Source organism: Tupaia chinensis, unplaced genomic scaffold (assembly GCF_000334495.1).
Source record: "Tupaia chinensis unplaced genomic scaffold, TupChi_1.0 Scaffold000085_1, whole genome shotgun sequence".
Classification (NCBI taxonomy): domain Eukaryota; kingdom Metazoa; phylum Chordata; class Mammalia; order Scandentia; family Tupaiidae; genus Tupaia; species Tupaia belangeri.
Genome location: NW_006159547.1, coordinates 1,979,502 through 1,999,018, shown reverse-complemented (window position 1 = coordinate 1,999,018; position 19,517 = coordinate 1,979,502). Strand labels below are relative to the sequence as shown.

Sequence of the window (19,517 nt, the reverse complement as noted above, 5' to 3'; positions counted from 1 at the left end):
TCATGGAATAAATTATCTAGGCCCTTATTATTTTCTTCCTCTTCTGGGATACCAATTATTCGTATGTTGGGGTGCTTGATGGTATCCAGTATTCCTCATCTATTATCCTCAGTTTTCATGGTTGTTTTCTCATTCTTCTTGATACTTTTTTCTAGGTCAGATGATTTGTCTTCTATGTTAGAGATTCAATCTTCTGCCTGATCTCACCTACTTTTAATACTTTCAAGGGAGGTTTTGATTTCCCATATCACATTCTTCAACTCTGGAAGTTCCATCTGGTTATTGTTTAAGGTATCCATTTCTTCTTTCAAGTCATGAAAGGACTTCCTCATCTCCTGGAGCTCCTTGTCTCTTTTCTCTTTCTTCTCAGTTAGTTTGGTCACTACAAATATTCTGAATTCCTTATCAGACATGTCCATGATGTTCATTGTATTGACTGTGGGTGATGTTGGCTTGATGATTTCCCTTGGGGGGGAGGCCTTTTGTTGGTTCCTCATACTTCTTGAGCCTCTGCGATTGTTTCTAGTCATCAGGTGATCTATATGTTGCTTCCTAATGTATTTAAGGTATCTCTGAGTGTTAAAAGTTGTACAGGATTAGAAAATTGATAATGTCTCTTATGGTTGGCCTACCTATTGCTCAACAGTACTATGAACTGTTGTCACTGGTCCTGGGTGACCTAAAGCCCTCCCTGGTTCTAAGAAGTGGTGAGCCTCCAACTGACCTAACAAGCAACACCTCAAGAGCAAGGAAAAACAAAAGAAAACAAAATCGTGCAGTGCGTGCCACACACTATTCAAAACACTAAACTTCAGAGAGTGCAAAGGCAAGAGGGGAAGGGCCAGAGGATGAGTGACGGGTCCTGGGCAGATGGGCCTGCAGCCGGAGGCTGCCTGGTGTCCGGAACTGCTGGCCAGCTCCATCTGGTTTGCAAGTGGGGTGTGTGTAGGGGGTGCAAGTTCATTTTAAAGTCCCACACGACCAACCTGAAGTCCAGAGAGAAGCAGGCGTGGGGATCGAGGTTTGATCTTGAGCTTGGCTTCATGTGGCATTTGGTAGTATAAAGGGTAGTTTGTGCTCCATGACAGCAACAATCTCATGGCATGGGAATATTAACTCTTATGGATCTATCCAGGTTAAAGTAGATGCAATATTGTGATCTCTGAAACAACCAAACAGGGACTTAGGAGCTCTCTTACCCATTTTTAATGTATTCAGTCATCTGTCTATTATTTTACTAGGATAAATTTTTGTGAGTAACAGGTTTTTATATTTGATCAATTTTGTATTTTTAGTACCTGGAATATAATAATTGCTCCGTAACTATTTATTGAATGATTGATCTATCCATTCATCCATCCATTATTTACTACCCCACCTCTGCTAACTTTATACATCCTTAGACACATAGAAAGAAAAATAATCATTTTCAAAAATGACCAAAAAGCAGCTTACCTGAGCTGCCATTTCATATAGCTCTACTTCAAATGAATATTAAAATATAAAAAACTGCTGTATCTTTTTTCTTTAACCATTCTACTGGCCAGAAAATAAAGTTATTTTTTTCTGCTATAGATTGTTTGAGTGGCTTAAATAGATTACTGCCACTTGTTTGTCTAAAAACAGCCCTTGGTAAACTTGTGCTCACTAGCACCAGTTTGTTACCTTAATTCCAACTTTCATTCATAGAAATACCAACTAATCATTTTTATTCACTAATCAAAGGAGTTAGTTGCCTGTGAATTGAGTTTGACTTAACTAATTTGGATAGTTAAGGATGAACAGAGTAATTAATCATTAAATAATTACTTTTTTGTTGAGTAACTGAGATCATTTGGATTAAAGGAAGGATGGGAAGATATTAGCAGGCAACTTTTGTTTAGCTTTTTCCCATCCAGATTCCCATGACTACTGAGGATCAATGACAGTGATAATCTTCCCTCTCTATAATTTCATTGTTTTTATATCACAAACAAATAGAGATCTGGGTCTGGGGTCTCCATTGGGTAGTTATTATTATTTTTCAAGGATTATTTATTTACTTATTTCCATTTATTATGTTTTTAAATTTGACTAGAGAGAGAGAGAAAGGGAGAAAGCAAGCCAGCAGGTCTGGGACTCGAACCGTGGCCAGCCATGTGGAAATCCAGTGCCTTTTACCACCATAACACCTGCCGGCACTCCACGGGGTAGTTGAGGCTTGCTGCATAACTTCGATCCCATCACTTCCTCTCTGTTGTTTCTTTATGAAGTCCCATTGCCCAGGAGCTCTAAGATACTGCTCTCAGACATGCCACCCTGTGTTGTTGAATCCTACATGGGCCTGTAAAATTACTATATCTCAGTTGTACTAAATGATTCTGCTTTGAGCAAAGTGGAAATGCTCAAGGCTAGACAAGAGTGACAGGGGTTCAGTTACTCTATACGCTGACGGGTTGTCATTGAAGCCATGGTTGCCACAGAAACAGGGAAATGCTTAAATCTTGCATCTCATTTGCAAAATCCCATGGGCTTCTCCTTCACTGCTAGTGGAATTAATTATCCCAATAGCTCAGAGACATAATCTTACAGAACCTTGCAGCCATAGGTAGTTAAATGCCTTGCAAAGCCAAATCTTCATGGATCATTCAAGTTAATTAATATTGAGTGGTAAATGCTACTGAAAATTCAGGGCCTTGTGCATGGCAGGATTTCATCTGATCATTACGTTGGGGTTAGACTGGTAGATTAGCATGCATGGGGACATGCTATTCACAATGACAGAGTGGCTGCAATGAACTGGAGGATAGAAATTTTATTACCATGGAATGTTGATTTAGCATGCCAGTAAATGTAGTGGGGCTCAGCTTTACTTCACTGAATCTGTTCTCAGTGCATGGAGGTAAAGCTTCTCCTCTGGCACTGGGTCCCATATTTTTTTTTTTTTACCTAGTTTTATCTTTCACGGGTAGGAATATTGTGCCAGGACCAGAGTACTATTCAGAGAGCATAGATGCCATAGTAAGGCTAGCTTAGAGCTCTAACATGGCTCCTTATTTAAACTAGCCGTGTGACCTTGGACAAGTGCTATAATCCCTTGGAACCTCTGTAAAGTGGAAAAAATAATAGTACTTATTTCACCAGAATTAAATGAGAGAATGTATTTTTCATTATAGGCATATTACCTGTAATTCAGGAAGTGCTCAAAAATTGGGAAATAGAATTTATTTATTTTTTCATTTTCTAAATTTTATTTTTTTAAATTTTCCCACAAACATTTACTTTACATATCAATGATTTTTGCTCATATTTCATAGTTGTTGACAGTTAATAGATAAACAACTTTCAAAATTTCAGAAAACTGAGTTTTAAAGAATATTTACAAAATATTTATTATAACTTTGTTTATGACTCTATAATAACAGAGACAGTATGGCTTTAAATATTTTTAAGAAAGTATTTACATATCAACTATTCAAACTGTTGAGAACTAAACAACCAACACACAATTCACACGTGAACCTTCCCAACTCAGCTCTGCCTACCAAGTATTCTGTGGTTTATCATCTACTAGCAAAGATGAGTCTCTGTATCTTCCTTCAGAGTCTTCCTCAAGGTAATCCTCTGGCTGTGGCTGCTCTTTTTTACAATCTCTACTAATTACAATGCTGGGCTGGAAAACTCCAGGTTACTTTATGGTATGAATTCTTTCATTTGGCTTCTCTAAAGCTCTCTGCCAGGCAGAACTGTTTATGGTGTCAGGCAATAGAGCTTCTGTTAGCTCTCTTGAGGTCTACCTTAGTTCCATAGCTTTCTGGCCCAGTCTTCAGATATGACATTCCAAATATGAGTATTTCCAATTTCTGATGCAAGGCAACAAGTACTATTGAACTCATGCAAATAATAAGAATACTGCCACAAAATAAGAATACTCACAAACATTTTCCAGTTCCAGAGGGGTCAGGAAGGGAGAAAAGTTTAAGTTTCAGTTTAAACAAAAAAACAATTTTAACAAATTGCTGAATCTATCAACAGCTTGAAAAGAAATTCCTTAAATCTGGAAGACAAAGCAGAGAAAAAAATCAGTAATGTTTTAGTCAAAAGTCATAAAATTCTATTTCACCAGTTCAGACTCATGTAATTAATCACTCTTCTGTTGAATTTGCAGTGTTACTGTGGTCCAATCTTTCTGTTTAAATCCTGGAAGTCAACATTCAATGTGATTACTGGAAATCATATTTAAAGAGGAGTGAAGCTAGAGAAAAATAGAAGATGACAGGAATTTTGAGAGTGACATTTGACAAACTATCCTTATATTTATTCATTTTTTGAGCCAAAATTTATTGAAAATTACTCTGTGACCTATTCTGTTCCATGCATTTCGAATACAACAGTGTACAAAACAGATATTTTCCCTCTATGAAGGAGGTAGTTTATAAGCAATAAGCACAATAAATAAATTATACAGTTAGTTATAGTATGGTAAGAGTTATTTAAAAAGAGAAAAGTGAAGTTAAGGAATTAGGAATACACAGGGTTGAAGTCAAATTAAATCTAGAGGTCTGCTCATAACCAAAGTGGGTGTAACCCTGCCATTTCAGACTGTGAGTCCTTGGAATGGCTGAGTTTGCTTTTACTAAGAACACCAAACAACCAACATTGACGAAACACTTGTCTGGCACTGCGCTAAGAGCATCACATTTAATACTTTTTAAAAGTCTTACAACAGATAGACATCATTTTTTCCATTGTAGTGGAGTGGTATCTAAGGAACGGAGAAGCTGAGTAAATTGCAAAGGTCACACAATTAATCAGCATCACAGCTGTGATTCTGGCTCCAACATTCCTTACTACCAGGCTGTACCACCCCACAAAGCAGTGAGTTGAAGTTAGAATTAAGAGATCCCAACATAAATTCAGGCTGCTGCAGCAACTCTGCCTTTCAAAATAACAAAGGAAGCCTCATATCCAAACATGTCTAGTTCTCTATTTTCTGAGTATAAATACCTTATTTTTATTTTTATTTTTTTTAGAGAGAGATTTTTGCTATAGGGCACACGCACTCACCATAGAGACAGAGAGACAGAAAGTGAGAAATCATCCTTGGGTGAAATCACCCCCACAATCCCTTCTCCTCCATTTTCCCCCTCAGGACTTCAGTCATGCTTGCATACTCACCTGGCCTGAGTTTTAAGCCTCTGGGTCTGGGACTCAAACTATGGTCTACTACATGGGAATCTAGCAATATAACTATTACACCATTTATTAGTCTCTGAGTATAAATACTTTTAATGTAAAATATGTGAGGTATTCATATGATAAATGTTTTACTTTAGTCATCTACTAATAGAGAAAAAAATGATTAACAGTGACTAAGGAACCATGAAGTCAGTAAATTAAAAACAATCTATTGGTATTATTATTATTTCTTTCCACAACCTCTACTTATGTTACTTATTCAGATAATAGGCTCACACTCTGCTTGGTACAAATGTGGATTTGGGAACTTTTCGCAATGGCCCAGGGGTTGTGACCATAGGTAGAATCTTTAAAATAAACTCCGAGTTGGATTTTGTGATTGTCTTTAAATTGGAGATGGATGACACAGTCCAACAGAAAGAGAAAAGTAAATCTTATTTTCTTTTATATGCATTTTCTTAAATGGGTACTGTATCTAGTAAATAGGAGATCCCAATAGAGGATTCTGTGACTCAAACCTGTATCAGCCTAAGGACTTCTTCCTCCAAATGATAAGAAATGGCATCATGCATGGAGTTAAGGGAAAGACTTTTAAGCAAGGGCCAACCTGTGATAGTATCCTAACCACTTAGTAGCTGGATAACTTCTCTGAGCCTCAGATTCTTTTTCTATCAAATGAGAATTAACATCATCATCATAATCACCATCACTACCACTGTCATTAACATTGTTGTCAGTCGTCATCATCATCATCATCATCATCTCCTGGGATTGTGGTAAGAAGTAAATGAGGTATTACAAGTGAAATACTCAGTACAATCCCTGGCACACACTCAACGTTCATTGAGTATTACCAATCATTATTAGTAAACAGGAAAGTAACTGATATTTTAAGCAGTTGCATGAGAGATGGACCTGCAGAATAAGGAGCTGTGACAGACATGAGTAGCTAGCTTTGATTATGACTCTTGGCATCAGGCATAGCAAAACTTCAGGCAATCAGTGATTAGATCTGTTTTCATCCTCAAGCATTCAGGGTAGGAAGAGAGAAAGTATTTTGTGGTAGGAAAGGAAGCTTTTAAGAACCAAAGACCAATGTGCTATGGTTGGTCACTTCTCTGAAGACAGAGAGGATAAAGAGTATGCTAATAGGTAATGTTTATCTGTGAAGAAGTCAAGGACAAAAAGGAGAAAGAAACAAGAGAAAGGAGGAATGTCCGTGGAACTCAACAGGGAATAGAAGCTGTGTCTGTGCAGAGGCAACTGAGTGGCAGGAAGGAGGCCCCTGATATGGGGAGAGTTGAACATGCAGTGAAGACAAGGTGGCAGACAGGCCTTCTGTTTGGATGCTGCTTTATCAGTCCTTACAAGAAGAATAATGGGCATTTTCTACTTCAGGTAGCAAGTATCTGGTGGGACAGAGAGAACACACCTCTGTATTCTTGTTTTTTTTTTTTTTTGAAGAGGTTTTTTGCTATAGAGTACGTGTGCTCGCCAGAAAGACAGAAAGATGAAAGCGAGAAATTACTCCCCCACCACCACCATGGGGGGATGGCTACACCACAATCCCCTCTCCTCCAGTCCCCTCTTGGGATCCTGGGTAATCATGCACACATGCCCGTGTGAGTTCAAGCCACCAGATCTGGGAGTCGAACTGCGGTTGACTACATGGGAGTCCAGCAACATAGCCATTAAGCCAGCTGCTGGTCCCCACACCTCTGTATTAATAACGTGGTTTTGGGACCAGCAGTTAGTGTAATGGCTATGTCACTGAACTCCCATGTAGCTGACTATGGTTCGAGTCCTGGACCTGGTGGCTTAAACTCACACCAGGCACATGTGCATGTGTGCCCAAGATCCCGGGAGTAGAATGAAGAGAAGGGATTGCGGAGTGGTCATCCCCCCTGGGGGGTGATTTCTCGCTTTCTGTCTCTCTGTCTCTCTCTGTCTTTCTGGAGATTGCATGTGCCCTATAGCTAAAACCTCTCCAAAAAAAAAAAAATCACTTATAATCAAAATAAGGATTATATACCAAAAAATAATAATGTGGTTTTTGTAATCAGTATTTATTATGTGCTAGGTATGTTTTTCATATATCACAAAGGAGATAGATTATTATTTTATAGATATAGGAACTGAAGCTTAAAGAGGTTAAGGTCACTCAACAAATAAATGGAAAAGCAGACTCCAGAATCCCCTATGTGTTCCATCCCTTTATATGTCTTGATGCTTCAAATGGTCAACACTCTGGTATCAGAAAATGGTCAACTAGAACAACTCATGTCAAAATCATGTCAAATAACTGAGGTTCACCGTGAATTAAAAAACAGAAACAAACAAAAAAGTTGTTCTGTTATTTTTTTCTGCTAGCGAGTGTATATAACCAACTTTCAAAAAAAAAAAGAAAAGAAAAAAGGTAGGCATCTAGTGCTACAAATCTGACATTTGATAATTTTCAGTTAATTACAAATGGCATTTGCTTAACATTTAGGCAATTTGAAAAGGAGTTGTTGAGTATTAGCAGCATCAGCAGCATAGGTTTTTCTAATCTCCTGGAACCATGAGTCAATGTAAATAAAAAGTCGGTTTGTTAGAAAAGGGCACCAGAAAAAACTTCAGAGAATAGTTCAACCTGACTTTTACTTATTATATCCTTGGGAACTTGTCCAGTTTCAAGGTGAGGCTGTTGAGACAGGAAATACAAATGCTAGTATAGAGAAATGACCAAGTTCCAGTTAAATCATATAATAGAAAGGCTAAAACCATAAAGGAGATAACCGTGAAACCAGATGATAAATTAAGCTAAAATCAGAATTGAAGAGTGACGTGAAATTCTCTAACCTATCCTGTTAGTCCTTTCCAAAAAAATAAATAGCCCAAGTAACAAATGTATTTGCTATGAATATTACCTAGCAAGCTGTTTTGCATATACTTAAAACTCCTCAGATATTGATAACATATTAATTAATTCTGGCCAAAGTCCATTGGTGTTAAAAATAAAACCAATTGTGGAACAACCAGATGGCATAATGGTTATGTTGCTGGACTCCCATGTAGTCAACCATGATTCAAGTCCCAGACCTCGTTGCTTAAAAAAATCATGCTAAGCGTATATGTGTGCATGCCCCAAATCCCAAGAAGAGACTTGAGGAGAAGAGACTGTGGCATAGTCGTCTTTCCTGGGGGGTGACTTATCACTTTCTGTCTCTCTGGTAAACGCACATGCTCTATAGAAAAAGTCTCTCTAAAAACTAACTAAATAAAACAAATCGCATGTTGTTTAGCTAATCTGTGACGTGTATAGACCTGTCGCAATGAGCATTTTAAGAAGCTGATATATTGTCACACCACACCAAAAGCTGTAGCATGAAAGGAATAAAATGTTACATATGAATAAGAACAAATAAATAAGTTCTATGATTCAACTTTTATCTCCTCTTTGCTTCCAGTTTTATTTTTCAAGTACTAACCTTAACTTTGGCTTCTATTTTCATTTACCAGACAAAAGAAATAGGGTCATGTGGTGGGAAGACAGAGTGGTGAAATGAATGCATTTGAAAACACAGGTAAGAAACTCTTGCCTCCAGTCAGTTCAGTTTGGGTTTTTCTTTTGAGCAGGGTATACATCAGTCCATACTCCATAACTCATGTCAAAGCGAAGTTCTGAACCTGAGTTCTGCAAAGTATACCCTTTTCATTACCCAGTGAAAAAAGGCTGTGTCAGAGATGCCATCAGCATATTCCTTTTTTCCCTCCACGTGGCTAGAAGAGCAAGACTTTCTTGTAAGTAGATAATTCAGCTCTATTGCTTTGATTCAATTAGTGATGGGGGAGTTAGCTTCAATTTCCACATTCCAAGAGGAAGAGGAGGAGTTGCCCTTTTCACACCGAGGCAACAGACCGTGGTCCTGACTAGTTCCATTACTTCCTTCTCTGTAATTAAAGTAAGGGCCCAGACAATGATCCTTGAAAATAAATTTGTCTAGCTGACCTCTAGCCAGGAGAGCATCGGAGCGAGGAAGCATTTATTTAGGCAGGTATGGCTGTGCCAAGCACTAAAGCAGGGTGTGTTTTAGTGGGTGACTAATTCACTGAATGTGATGTTTAATGTCTACAAGCACATTTCCTATGTACTTGGGGACATTTCAAGGCACTGCCAGTCTAAATTGTTGGTGAATCAAAGATTCTTGATGCCTTCTTTCTTTCGTTCATGTACCAGCTCATTATTGTGGCTATAAATGGAATTGATGGTTCTTTCCAGTGTGTCCAGATATCATTGCCAAGATAGAGACTCAAGGTGTGAAAGGACAGCTAGAGCATTAAATATACCCATGCCATAGGAGTAGGCAGGCCAGAAATAGAAAGCTAGGATGTGCAGTTTGAAATAGCATTTGGAATGTTCAACTAGACAACCAAGTCCTTTGGAGAAATTAGCAATCAGTTCTTGGCTACAGATGTGCATGTGCAAACATATTTGAGGGAGCAGTCTTCAAAACGCTCACGGAAAGTGCATATTATGAAAACACTGCACATCGATTTCACAATTATTGGGTTGTTAGAAAAATTATGACATATTTTTCTGTTTTTCTATGCAAAAATGTCATGACTTTTCCAACAACCCAATATTTTACACTAAAATAAGCTCATACTTTAAGTCCATTTTCACAAACTTTTTGAAGACCCTTGAATAATAATAATAATAATAATAATAATCATTTTAAAAAAGGGGGCAGAAAGCAAGGGCCATGTACTGTAGGCTTTAGGACCTAAAAGGCTTCAATCCTACTTGGCAAGTAACTGAATACTCATTTTTAAAAACAGGTTAAAGATGCTGGCCTCATATGATCTGGGTGTGAAAAAGAACCCAGGACTCTCCTAGTCCCTGCTGCCAAGAAATCTAACCAAGGCCAGTGGTTTCTTTCAAAGACCAGTCTTTCTTAGGGCAAAAGAATGAGTCAGTATAATCACAGTCACCTGAAAATAAACTGCACACAGAGCTGCCTTTGTTCTCCAGTTGAAATCTTGGGAAAGGGATGTATTTCTTTTCTAGTTTCAGTCCCCATAAGGAAAACCATTTTGTGTATTTGCTGCCCTGTTTTGTTGTAGTTTTCTGAAAAATGGTACTCATGATTTTTATGAACATATAAAAATAAAGGTTAGTACCTTGCTGTGCTCTCCATGCTATGAGGGCATTCATTTCTTGACCTCTTTTCACTGATGTGAGAGCTAAAGAGAACAGACATTTCCAATTTAATAGAGGTTCTCCTAAACCTAAAAGCTTAGCTCTTTTTTTTTTCTTTTTAAAAAATACTTCTCCAAAGTAACTCATTGTTAAAACAATTTTTAAATCTCATTAAATTTGGTCTGAACTCTTAATACTTTTGAAGAAACATACTAATCGTTTTTTTGTGTGACTGTATATTATGATCAGGTGGTCCAATTCTCCTGTTGTGTATTTCAAGCTGGATCAAGTTTGCCTCTTAGGGAACTGGAGGGGTCCAGGAGGGTGATAGAATCTTGCTGGGGCAGCGCAGAGGAGTAGGACTTCCTCCTGGTCTCTGAACATAGAATATGCATTAATATATTCTAGTAGCTTTGCATCTAATAGAATGTACAGATAAATCTCATGTTGCTTGTTCTTCTGCTCCACGTAAATGACTCTCTTTTAATTATAAAATTAAGGTAGTGACTCGGATCCATCCGCTATAGACTGTTTTTTCCGGCAGCAATACCAAGTGTGTTGATCCACGTTCTCTCACCGGGTCTTTCTTGTGAACCACAGGGTTGGTTTCTGAGTTGGTGATGTAGCGGAACTTTGCAATTTGGCTCTACAACAGAGAAATGGTGGGCAGTCTGAAATCCTGACCTTGACCTCATTAGCACTGTGCTCCTGTCCACTGGAATAACTGTTCAATGATTTCAACTTTAATTTGTTCTAATTCTGGGATAGTTTCAACTCGACTACTCAAGGCTGTAGAAATACAGAATAATGAATGTTCTGAAATCTGTTATTTCTTTATTATATCAAGCTCACACTCCAGCTTAAGACTCAGACCCCAAATTCTTTCCTGTTTTCTCTCTTCCCTTTTTATTGCTGATTTAAAAGGACATATAATAACTCTGCTCTATAATAGAAAGAATATAAACTCCAAAATAAAAAAGGATTGATTATCAGCTTTTTCATATATTGGTAATGCAATTTTAGGCAAAATTTTACAACGTCTTCAAGCCCTTGTTTATGAATTTGTAAAAATGAAATATTGTGGTATGGAGAAGAGAAGCAGAGACATGAGTCTAAATCTCAGTTCCTTAACCTCTTGGAATCTGAAAAGCATTAATACCCACTTCCTACAGTAGTAAAGAGGATTAAGCACTGTCTCTGCCTTGGGAGGTCATAAGGGTTAAATGGAGTAGATATGTGAAAGTTTCCAGTGCTATGTCTGTTGTACATCAAAGACCACACAGATATGAATTGTGTTGTTTATTTGCTGGGCAATTTTGTAGAGGTTGAACATCCCTCTGTTTATTAGGTGCTCAGGACCTCTTCGTATTGCCTATTAGCTTTTTGAACTGTAGAACCAGAATAGGTCAGGACACATTTACCTGCCTTGCTAAATGGAAGAGTATTCTACAGGGTGTTTATACCATTTGGAAATAGGGAATACACATAAGTAGTTTACGGATACTAGCTTATAATATATGATATGTCCACTGTGCCATCCTCATTCACAATGAGCTGTTCAAAATTGCAATGAAGATGGTACACGATGCAGATTTTGTGTCAGTCTCTGCATGGGCAAGCTACCCTACTGCTCTGGCATGATGAGGTGTTGCACCATTCTGATAGAATCTCTCTGGATGACCTTTTATTGGTCTATGAACTACAGACATTATTTGGTCACTTCAATGTGACAAACATCTGCCTATGTTTCTGAGCTTTATGACCACTGTGTAGTGAAGTTTCAGTATTTGAATAATATTAAGGCCCTCTGGAGAGGAGTTTGCTCTGCTTTCCATATTACAGAAGTAACACGATCCTAATAACAGACTGCTTTCCTATAGACTTGAGGGAGCAGAGTCCATTCATGACTTGTATTTCAGGTACAGCTGCTACAAACACTCCCAGCTAAGAAATGTTTTCTCCAGTATACCCTATTTACACATATCCAGTGATTTACTTTTTGTTTTTCCTTGAGCTGATGAAATTATTGAGAGCCTGGACCAAAGGAGGATGAATGGGGAAAAAAACAAGGGCTAAGAAGGGAGGAGAAAAATAAAGAGGGAGTGATGTTCCAGAACAGAGTGAAGAAAGTGTTTCAAGGAGAGGGATATCAACTATGTCAAATACTGCCGATAGCTAAAATAAGATGGACACTAAGAACTGCGTGGATTTGGCAACATGACTGTTAGAGATCATGGCCATGGCAGTTGTTAGTGTGGAAGCCCAAAAACTTACTGGAATAGATTTAAGAAAGAATAGGAGAGGAAGATTTTATGACAACTCTTTTGAGTTTGCTCTTCTTTCATTTATGTTTTGTACTTAGTCTAAGATCATTTGTTAAAATTAGTATGTCTGTAGACATTCTATTTGTGATCTAGAATCAGGGTTATCTCTCTTTTTTTTCACTGTTTGGTTTTGTTTATTTTTTAAAATTTTTACATTTTTAAATTTCATTTTCTTTTATATATTCAATCATATTATTTAGCTTACAAAGTGAATATTTCAACAAGTGAACATGTCTCCTTAGTCCAGTTGATAAAACTATAAAATATCTTCAACAGGGTTTTCTCTGATCTCTGTTTTCTCTGAATATTACGTTATAAAGAACATAGATCCTCAGGCCAACCTGGGTAAACCAAGGGTCAAATGGCTTCCAATAATTCTGGTGAATTCCATTTCTATGCACTTCCTGCCAAATTGTCCTCATGACTGCTATTTCTTTTATGTATATAAAAGTGAGGCATAGTTTTACAAAATGACTTAATTTTACCTTATAAGGATCTACAACAGCAAAGCAAGGGCCAAAAGACTTGATGCAGTCACAGCTACGAGAGGAGCCTTCTCCAGGACAGGTGTTCCTAGTTGCCACCATATTCTACCTACTAAACCCATTATATTAGGCTAGATGGGAGTGGGTAATCTGATAGGCTGTACCTCAAAAGCCCTCACTTTCCACATGGGGACCTACTTTAGAGGAACCTCTAAAGTGCGTCTTTACATATTTACTTAAGAAGTAGCTCCACTTTTTCCTGCTAAGAAAATTACTTCCTCAATTCTCTGGAAGCTGTCATGTTATTGAAAAAGGACACATTTCCCCATCTACACTGTACTTGCTTATGTACATTTCTCCAAACATTTCACTCTTTCTCCCACTGCTTTTTTTTTTTTTTTTTTTTAAAAAAAAAGATCAGCCTTTCTAAATATAGTTGATGGTTTTCTGTTTTATGTCACTGTAACCCTGACTGCTATATAGAAGTGGGTCCTGCAGTATACAAAGCCTGGTTATAATGGACAGATAAATCTGTTTTCTGGAAACTATGCATTCCTCAGCAGCCCCCACATATAAGATTGATAAATAATCTCTTTGTTTATTCCCCAAACAGAAGGCAATCAACCAGTTTGTTCTTCCAATTCTTCCAGCATTGCATTGCAAAAGGTTGCCATGCAGTTTTCAACATTAAGTTTTTCTTATTTTTTAAAAAAAATTTAAGCTGCTGTTGTAAAAATTTGGTGTGCTTAGGGATGTGTCATCTCTTATTTCGTAAGGGTCAACTGTTCTGAGAGAGAAGATCAACCTCAACAGTTCTCAGATTTCGTTTCAGGGAAATTCCAGGCCTCAGCTCGGCTTGTTCTGTGTGTGTCCACCTATTGAGGCTCAGCCCTCTGTTGTTGCAGCTGTTACTGAGTACAGAGCCCATTTATTCCCAATCAGCTGGAGCTTCCTGTATGTGCTACCCAGATGCTTTTTTCTTTTTCTTTGCATTATATATATGTATATTTTAAAATATTTACTGGATGGCAAATGCACTTGCTGGAGAGAGATAGAGAGGCAAAGTGAGAAAGCGTCCCCCCCCAATAGGGGATGGCCATGCTTGTAATCCCTTCTCTTCCATTCTTTTTTCAGGGATTTTGGGCACATATGTGCGTGTGTACACACGCAGTGTGTTTTTCAAGCTGCCAAGTCAGACTTGAACTGTGCAGTCAGCTATGTGGGATCCAGCTGCCTTAACCACCGTACCACTGGCTGGCTCCACCCTGATGATTTTTTCTATAGCCCTTCAGTTGAGGCTTTTGACAAGATTTATCACAACAGTTCCAACTTCACAGGGCTTTAAACTACATACCTCTAAAGCCTAAGGACTTTCTAAAATTTAGATGCAATGCTGGCAGCAAACTATCAGAGATGTCAGCTGCTTCACTGAGTTCAGCCTCCACTATTTCGTGGGTGCCTCTATGCAGAATGAAGACATTAGATAAGGAATTTGAATGAACACTTGGAAAATCTCTTTTATAGTACCTCTTACCCCAGTGGCCCTTAGTAGAGACAAAGATAAGACTGAAGGAAAATTCAGTGACAGAGCCTTGACTCCAGAGTCTGTGCTAAGATAAAAATTTTAGGGACTTGCCCAAGGTCATATAGCTAATTATGCCATTACCCTCTAGTAATACTTTTGGTAAATTTAATCTCGGGGAGAAAAAAAAAATCTCAGGATGGTAAGTAATTAGTTTCCTTTTACAAAGAGATATTGATTCTTGCTATTATTTATTCTAGGGATCCTGAAATATAATGTTTGATGTAAATAGTTTTAGTATGGTTCTGTTCTTTCTGAACTTGTCAGAATTTTATATTTTGATAAGGTAGAGCCATATATTTATATTTATACTATATCTGTATAAACGCTCATGGACATGCATATATGTTTGCTTCTTTGTCTCAGGAACAGGAGGCAAATGTGTCTGAATTTGTATAAAAGTGAAAATATCAAAGTAGTACAAGAAATAAAACATGAGACATTTAAATTCAGATAATTCATTTCTCATGCAGGCTGTAAAAATATGAAGTGGTACACATTAATGTCTTTTCATTATGAAAGCTAGAACAAAAACAATGATGTTATAAAATAAAGGGAAATGCCATTTAAAAAATTCAGGCATCTCTTGCTTTCTTCCTCTTTTGTGTGAAAAAGAAAATGCAGAGCTCCTTTTGATTTTGAATCCTGTGGCTTGGAAATGTCTCTGCTCGTTTCTAGGATGCTAATAACATGATTTTTGTTCTCATCATCTTTTAGAGACTTTAGCACTGGGGAGATTTAGTCCAAAACTCATCAGTTGCATCTTTTGGCTTGCTGACTAGGACTGTCTATAAAGGACACTCATGCTTTGCAGACATTTCCCTTCTAACTTTCTACATTCTGTTAATCAATTTATTTGCCAATGATCAATATTGTGCATTCTGGAGTCAGATTACATAGACTGAAATCCAAACTCTACCTCTTGTTAGCTAAATCATCTTATGCTGTTCAAACTACCTGAGTGCAATTTTTAAGTTTTTCAATGGGATTAATAATGGCACCTTCTATCCCCTGCCCTGGGAGTGTGGGGAAGGTCAAATGAGACGATCCCTAGAACAAATTAAGAGCTCTAAAAACGGTAGATATTACTATTATTATTACATATGAAATTAAATATTGTTAACCTTGAACGAGATGGAGAGGATCAGGTTACCTAGATTTTCCAAAAGGTCACCTGAATGAAACTGTGAGCCTCAGGGCCAGTCCACAGGTGTTCAGTGGATCTGCCAGGCATGGAAGTTGTTGTTCTCTCCTGCTCCTTTAATTCTCAAAGACTAGGAGGAAGGCCCATTGTTACTCAGTGAAGGATATCCATTGGCCAGAGTGTATCTGACCATAGTCTTTTATGGAACAACAAAAATCATTCTTTATTCATATTTTAACTTCCCCTCCAGGAAGTAAAACAATGTAGTATACAACAACCTTTTGTCTAAGGTGAGTTCAGGCTAGATAAACAAATAGAGCTGTGCCCAGTTTTCTTTTTTCCTTTCTACCATTCCTGTAAATGTATAATTAGATTATTGGTCTCGAGACCCTATTTCCTAGGCTTCATGTCTTTGTATATACATAAAATTCACTCATCTCTCTTCTCTATAAACAACCACCATCCCACAAGGTGATTTCTCTTCCAATTTTTTTCATTTTATATTAGTCTTTTAGAACTTCTTATTAATGAAATCACATAGCATATACAGCTGACCATCGAACTGCTCAGGTCTATCTACATATTAATTTTTTTCCAGTAAATACATTGGAAAATACATTCTAATACAATAAATGTACTTTCTTTTCTTGTGATTTTCTTAATTACATTTTCTTTTCTCTACCTTACTTTATTGTAAGAATATAATATATAATAAATACAAAATACAAAATATGCATAACTGTTTATGTTATAAGTAAGACCTCTGAGGAACAGTAGGCTATTCATAGTTAAGTTTCGGAGAGTCAAAACTCATAGGCAGATTTATGACTAAGCAGGGGTCGGCACCTTGAACACATGTATTGTTCAAGGGTCAGCTGTACTCCTTAGTATTTGGTCTTCAGATTGTTGGGAGATTTTGGTGTCATGACTTGTAAGGTTTTTTTGTTTGTTTGATTTTTTTTTTTCTTTTGAGAGAGATTTTTGCTATAGGGCTCGTGCGCTTGCCACACAGACAGTGAGTGAGAGAGAGACAGAAAGAGAATGGTGATGCTGCAATCCCTTGTCCTCCATTCTCCTCTCAGAATTTTGGGCATACATGCGCAGGTGCCCAGTGTGAGTTTTAAGCCACCGAGTCTGGGACCAGAACCATGGTCAATTACATGGGAGTCCAGCAATGTAACCGTTATACCATCTGCTGACCCCATGACTTGTAAGTTTTTAAGTTCCTGGTACATTTTTCTTTCTGTCCTCCATCACTGCTGGCACAGCTACTACTATTGCAAAACTGAAATAGGCATAAGTAGGTATGCAAAATACTTTTCCAATAGACAAAATGATATATATTTTAGTTGCTGTAGCTGAAATATATCAGTAGCATGTTATTCAGTTCAATTAGAGGAAAATAAGACTTTTTTTAAAAGTTCGTTTATTAATTTCTTCAGACAGAGAGAGCACTCCCAGCAGGGTCTTCATGTTGTGCCTAACACTCCACCAGTCCCTCCCCCCAGCCTCAGCCAGCCTCAGCCAGCCTGATTGTGTATGTACAGGGCAACCTCAGGATGGAGAATTCTGGACTTATCTGGCTTCAGCATCATGAAGCATTGCATTACTGCAGTGCCTCTGCAGCTGGCCCAGGGATTAATAGATTTCTCTGAAACAAACTAGGAATCTAATAGCCATGTGCATTGGTGTGTTTTAAATAGAAGGAAGAAGGAATGGGAAATGGCAGCTAATCAAGCAACCTTGAAATGGTAGGAAAGTTCAGGTGCACCCTGGTACCTCTGTGCTTCAGATGAATTATTGAATTGTTGTTTGTTTACCAAAGGTTAGTTGAATTTGAGTTTGATTTGAGTTTATTCCCAAACCTATATATATGTATCAGATATATTATTATGTTAATTACATATTTCAAAAGTATATAAATTAATGAAATATGAGTATAAAAAGAAGCTTATTTTATAGCAACTAAATTTAATATTATGGGAAGGCACAATAAATGTAAGTGCCTAAGTTATCTGTCCAACTAGGTATGAATAAGACAATTATTAAAGAGAAAAACTAAATGGGAAAAATCCTAACAGTCCAAGAATTTGCACAATGATGGCTTTACATGTATCTTCAAGTTGTCTTTCAACACTTTCTCTGGATAGTGGGAATGTAGAGGTAAAAATATTTGTCTTTGTATTTTCCAAATTTCTACAACTGAACATCTTTTAATTTAAAAATGACCATAATACAAATCTTTTGTTAAAAAAATACATTAATGCGCAACACAAAAAGTGAGAGTGTATAATTCCTTCCCTTTCCTCCCCCTTAGTCTTACTCTTGTCACATAATCACTGTGACAAATTTGGAGTATACCTTTCCAGGCCTTTACCTCTACCCTAACAGGTGTGAGTGCATGTGTATAAAGATGTCTGTGTGTTTTCTTTCTGAGAAACTAAGTCCTTCACTCTAAAATTTTACTTGTCCTTCACTCTAAAATTTTACTTGAAAGTGAGAATATATGCTTACCTTTTGAATTCAGAAATTTACTATGACTGCTCCAAAATGCACCATTATTTCACTTGTGCCAAAAAGTGAAGAAAGAAAAAACTGAGTGGTAGGTCTAAAGGGCAGATGATTCTAAAATGAATTTCATTGTTTATGCCCTGAAGGATTCCAGGGTGCAATCTACAAATTGAATGTAGAACAAAATGCATTTAAACTTCAGGATGAAACCCATTAGGAGATCAATTAACACATTTACAAAAATGATTAAAAATAGGATAGAAAACATCAGCATATATCATATGCATTAGTATAATATTGTGCATCAGACGTTTGTTCAGTTATATTTATACATGTGTGTCAATGTAAACGTGTATTATGTGCTGACTGAGAAAATTCTTGTTCTTGGCATGTATGTGTGTGATATGTTTGTAAAAACCCTTGGAGTTCATTGGTAATCCTCTTACAGAAGAGCAAGTAGGGACCTGGGGTTTGAATTAGGTCTAGGGAAGGCAGGATTTGAGGACTGGAGAAAATGAAGACTGAAGCATATAGATTGTCTGTGAATTACACTTTACTGTATTTAGCTTAAAAGATATAGCTCTCAACAGGGCCTCCAAGATAGCATCAATTAGGAGATGCTCAGTAAGTAGGGAATCTTGTATTTTACCTGGGTTCCAAAAGAAATGCTTGATGGTTGGCTATTGTCTTCAGCCTCTCAGGGAGAACATCCTACAAAGTTGCAGAAGTGCCATGTAAGGTCTTGTTGAACTTTTTTAAAAGCTTATTTTATTTATGTCTTCCATGAAAGAGAGAGAAAGGTACCTTTCACAGGATCTTCATGCTGTGATCCACCCCCAGTCTCAGCCAGCCTGGATCATGGGCACTCACAAACACGCTCAATGTGTATGAGGAGGCTTCAGAATGTGAAACCAGGATCTTCCCATGTGTGTCCAGCATTGTAGAGCATTGTGTTAGCACTGTGCCAGCAACTGGCCCCTCTTGTTGAACTTTTTCGTCCTCAATCATGCCACTTTCAATTTCAGAATAATTACTTAAACAGGTAAAAAAAAAAATCTGCCTCTGACACACCTTGTCACCTAGATCTAATATTCAAATTGTGTTTTCAGGC

The 19,517-nt window shown here is 37.5% G+C and overlaps 1 protein-coding gene across 1 annotated transcript in view; it reads left to right on the top strand.

Annotated features, from left to right (window-relative positions):
- Positions 1–8,682: 8,682 nt before the first annotated feature.
- The window catches only part of LOC114006789 (caspase-7-like), a 78,436-nt gene continuing 67,601 nt past the window's right edge, over positions 8,683–19,517 (top strand). Inside the window, exon 1 of the mRNA XM_027769724.1 lies at positions 8,683–8,744. Within this exon, the coding sequence (XP_027625525.1) occupies positions 8,723–8,744 (22 nt within the window). The 5' untranslated portion in view covers positions 8,683–8,722. The remainder of the gene's footprint in view (positions 8,745–19,517) is intronic.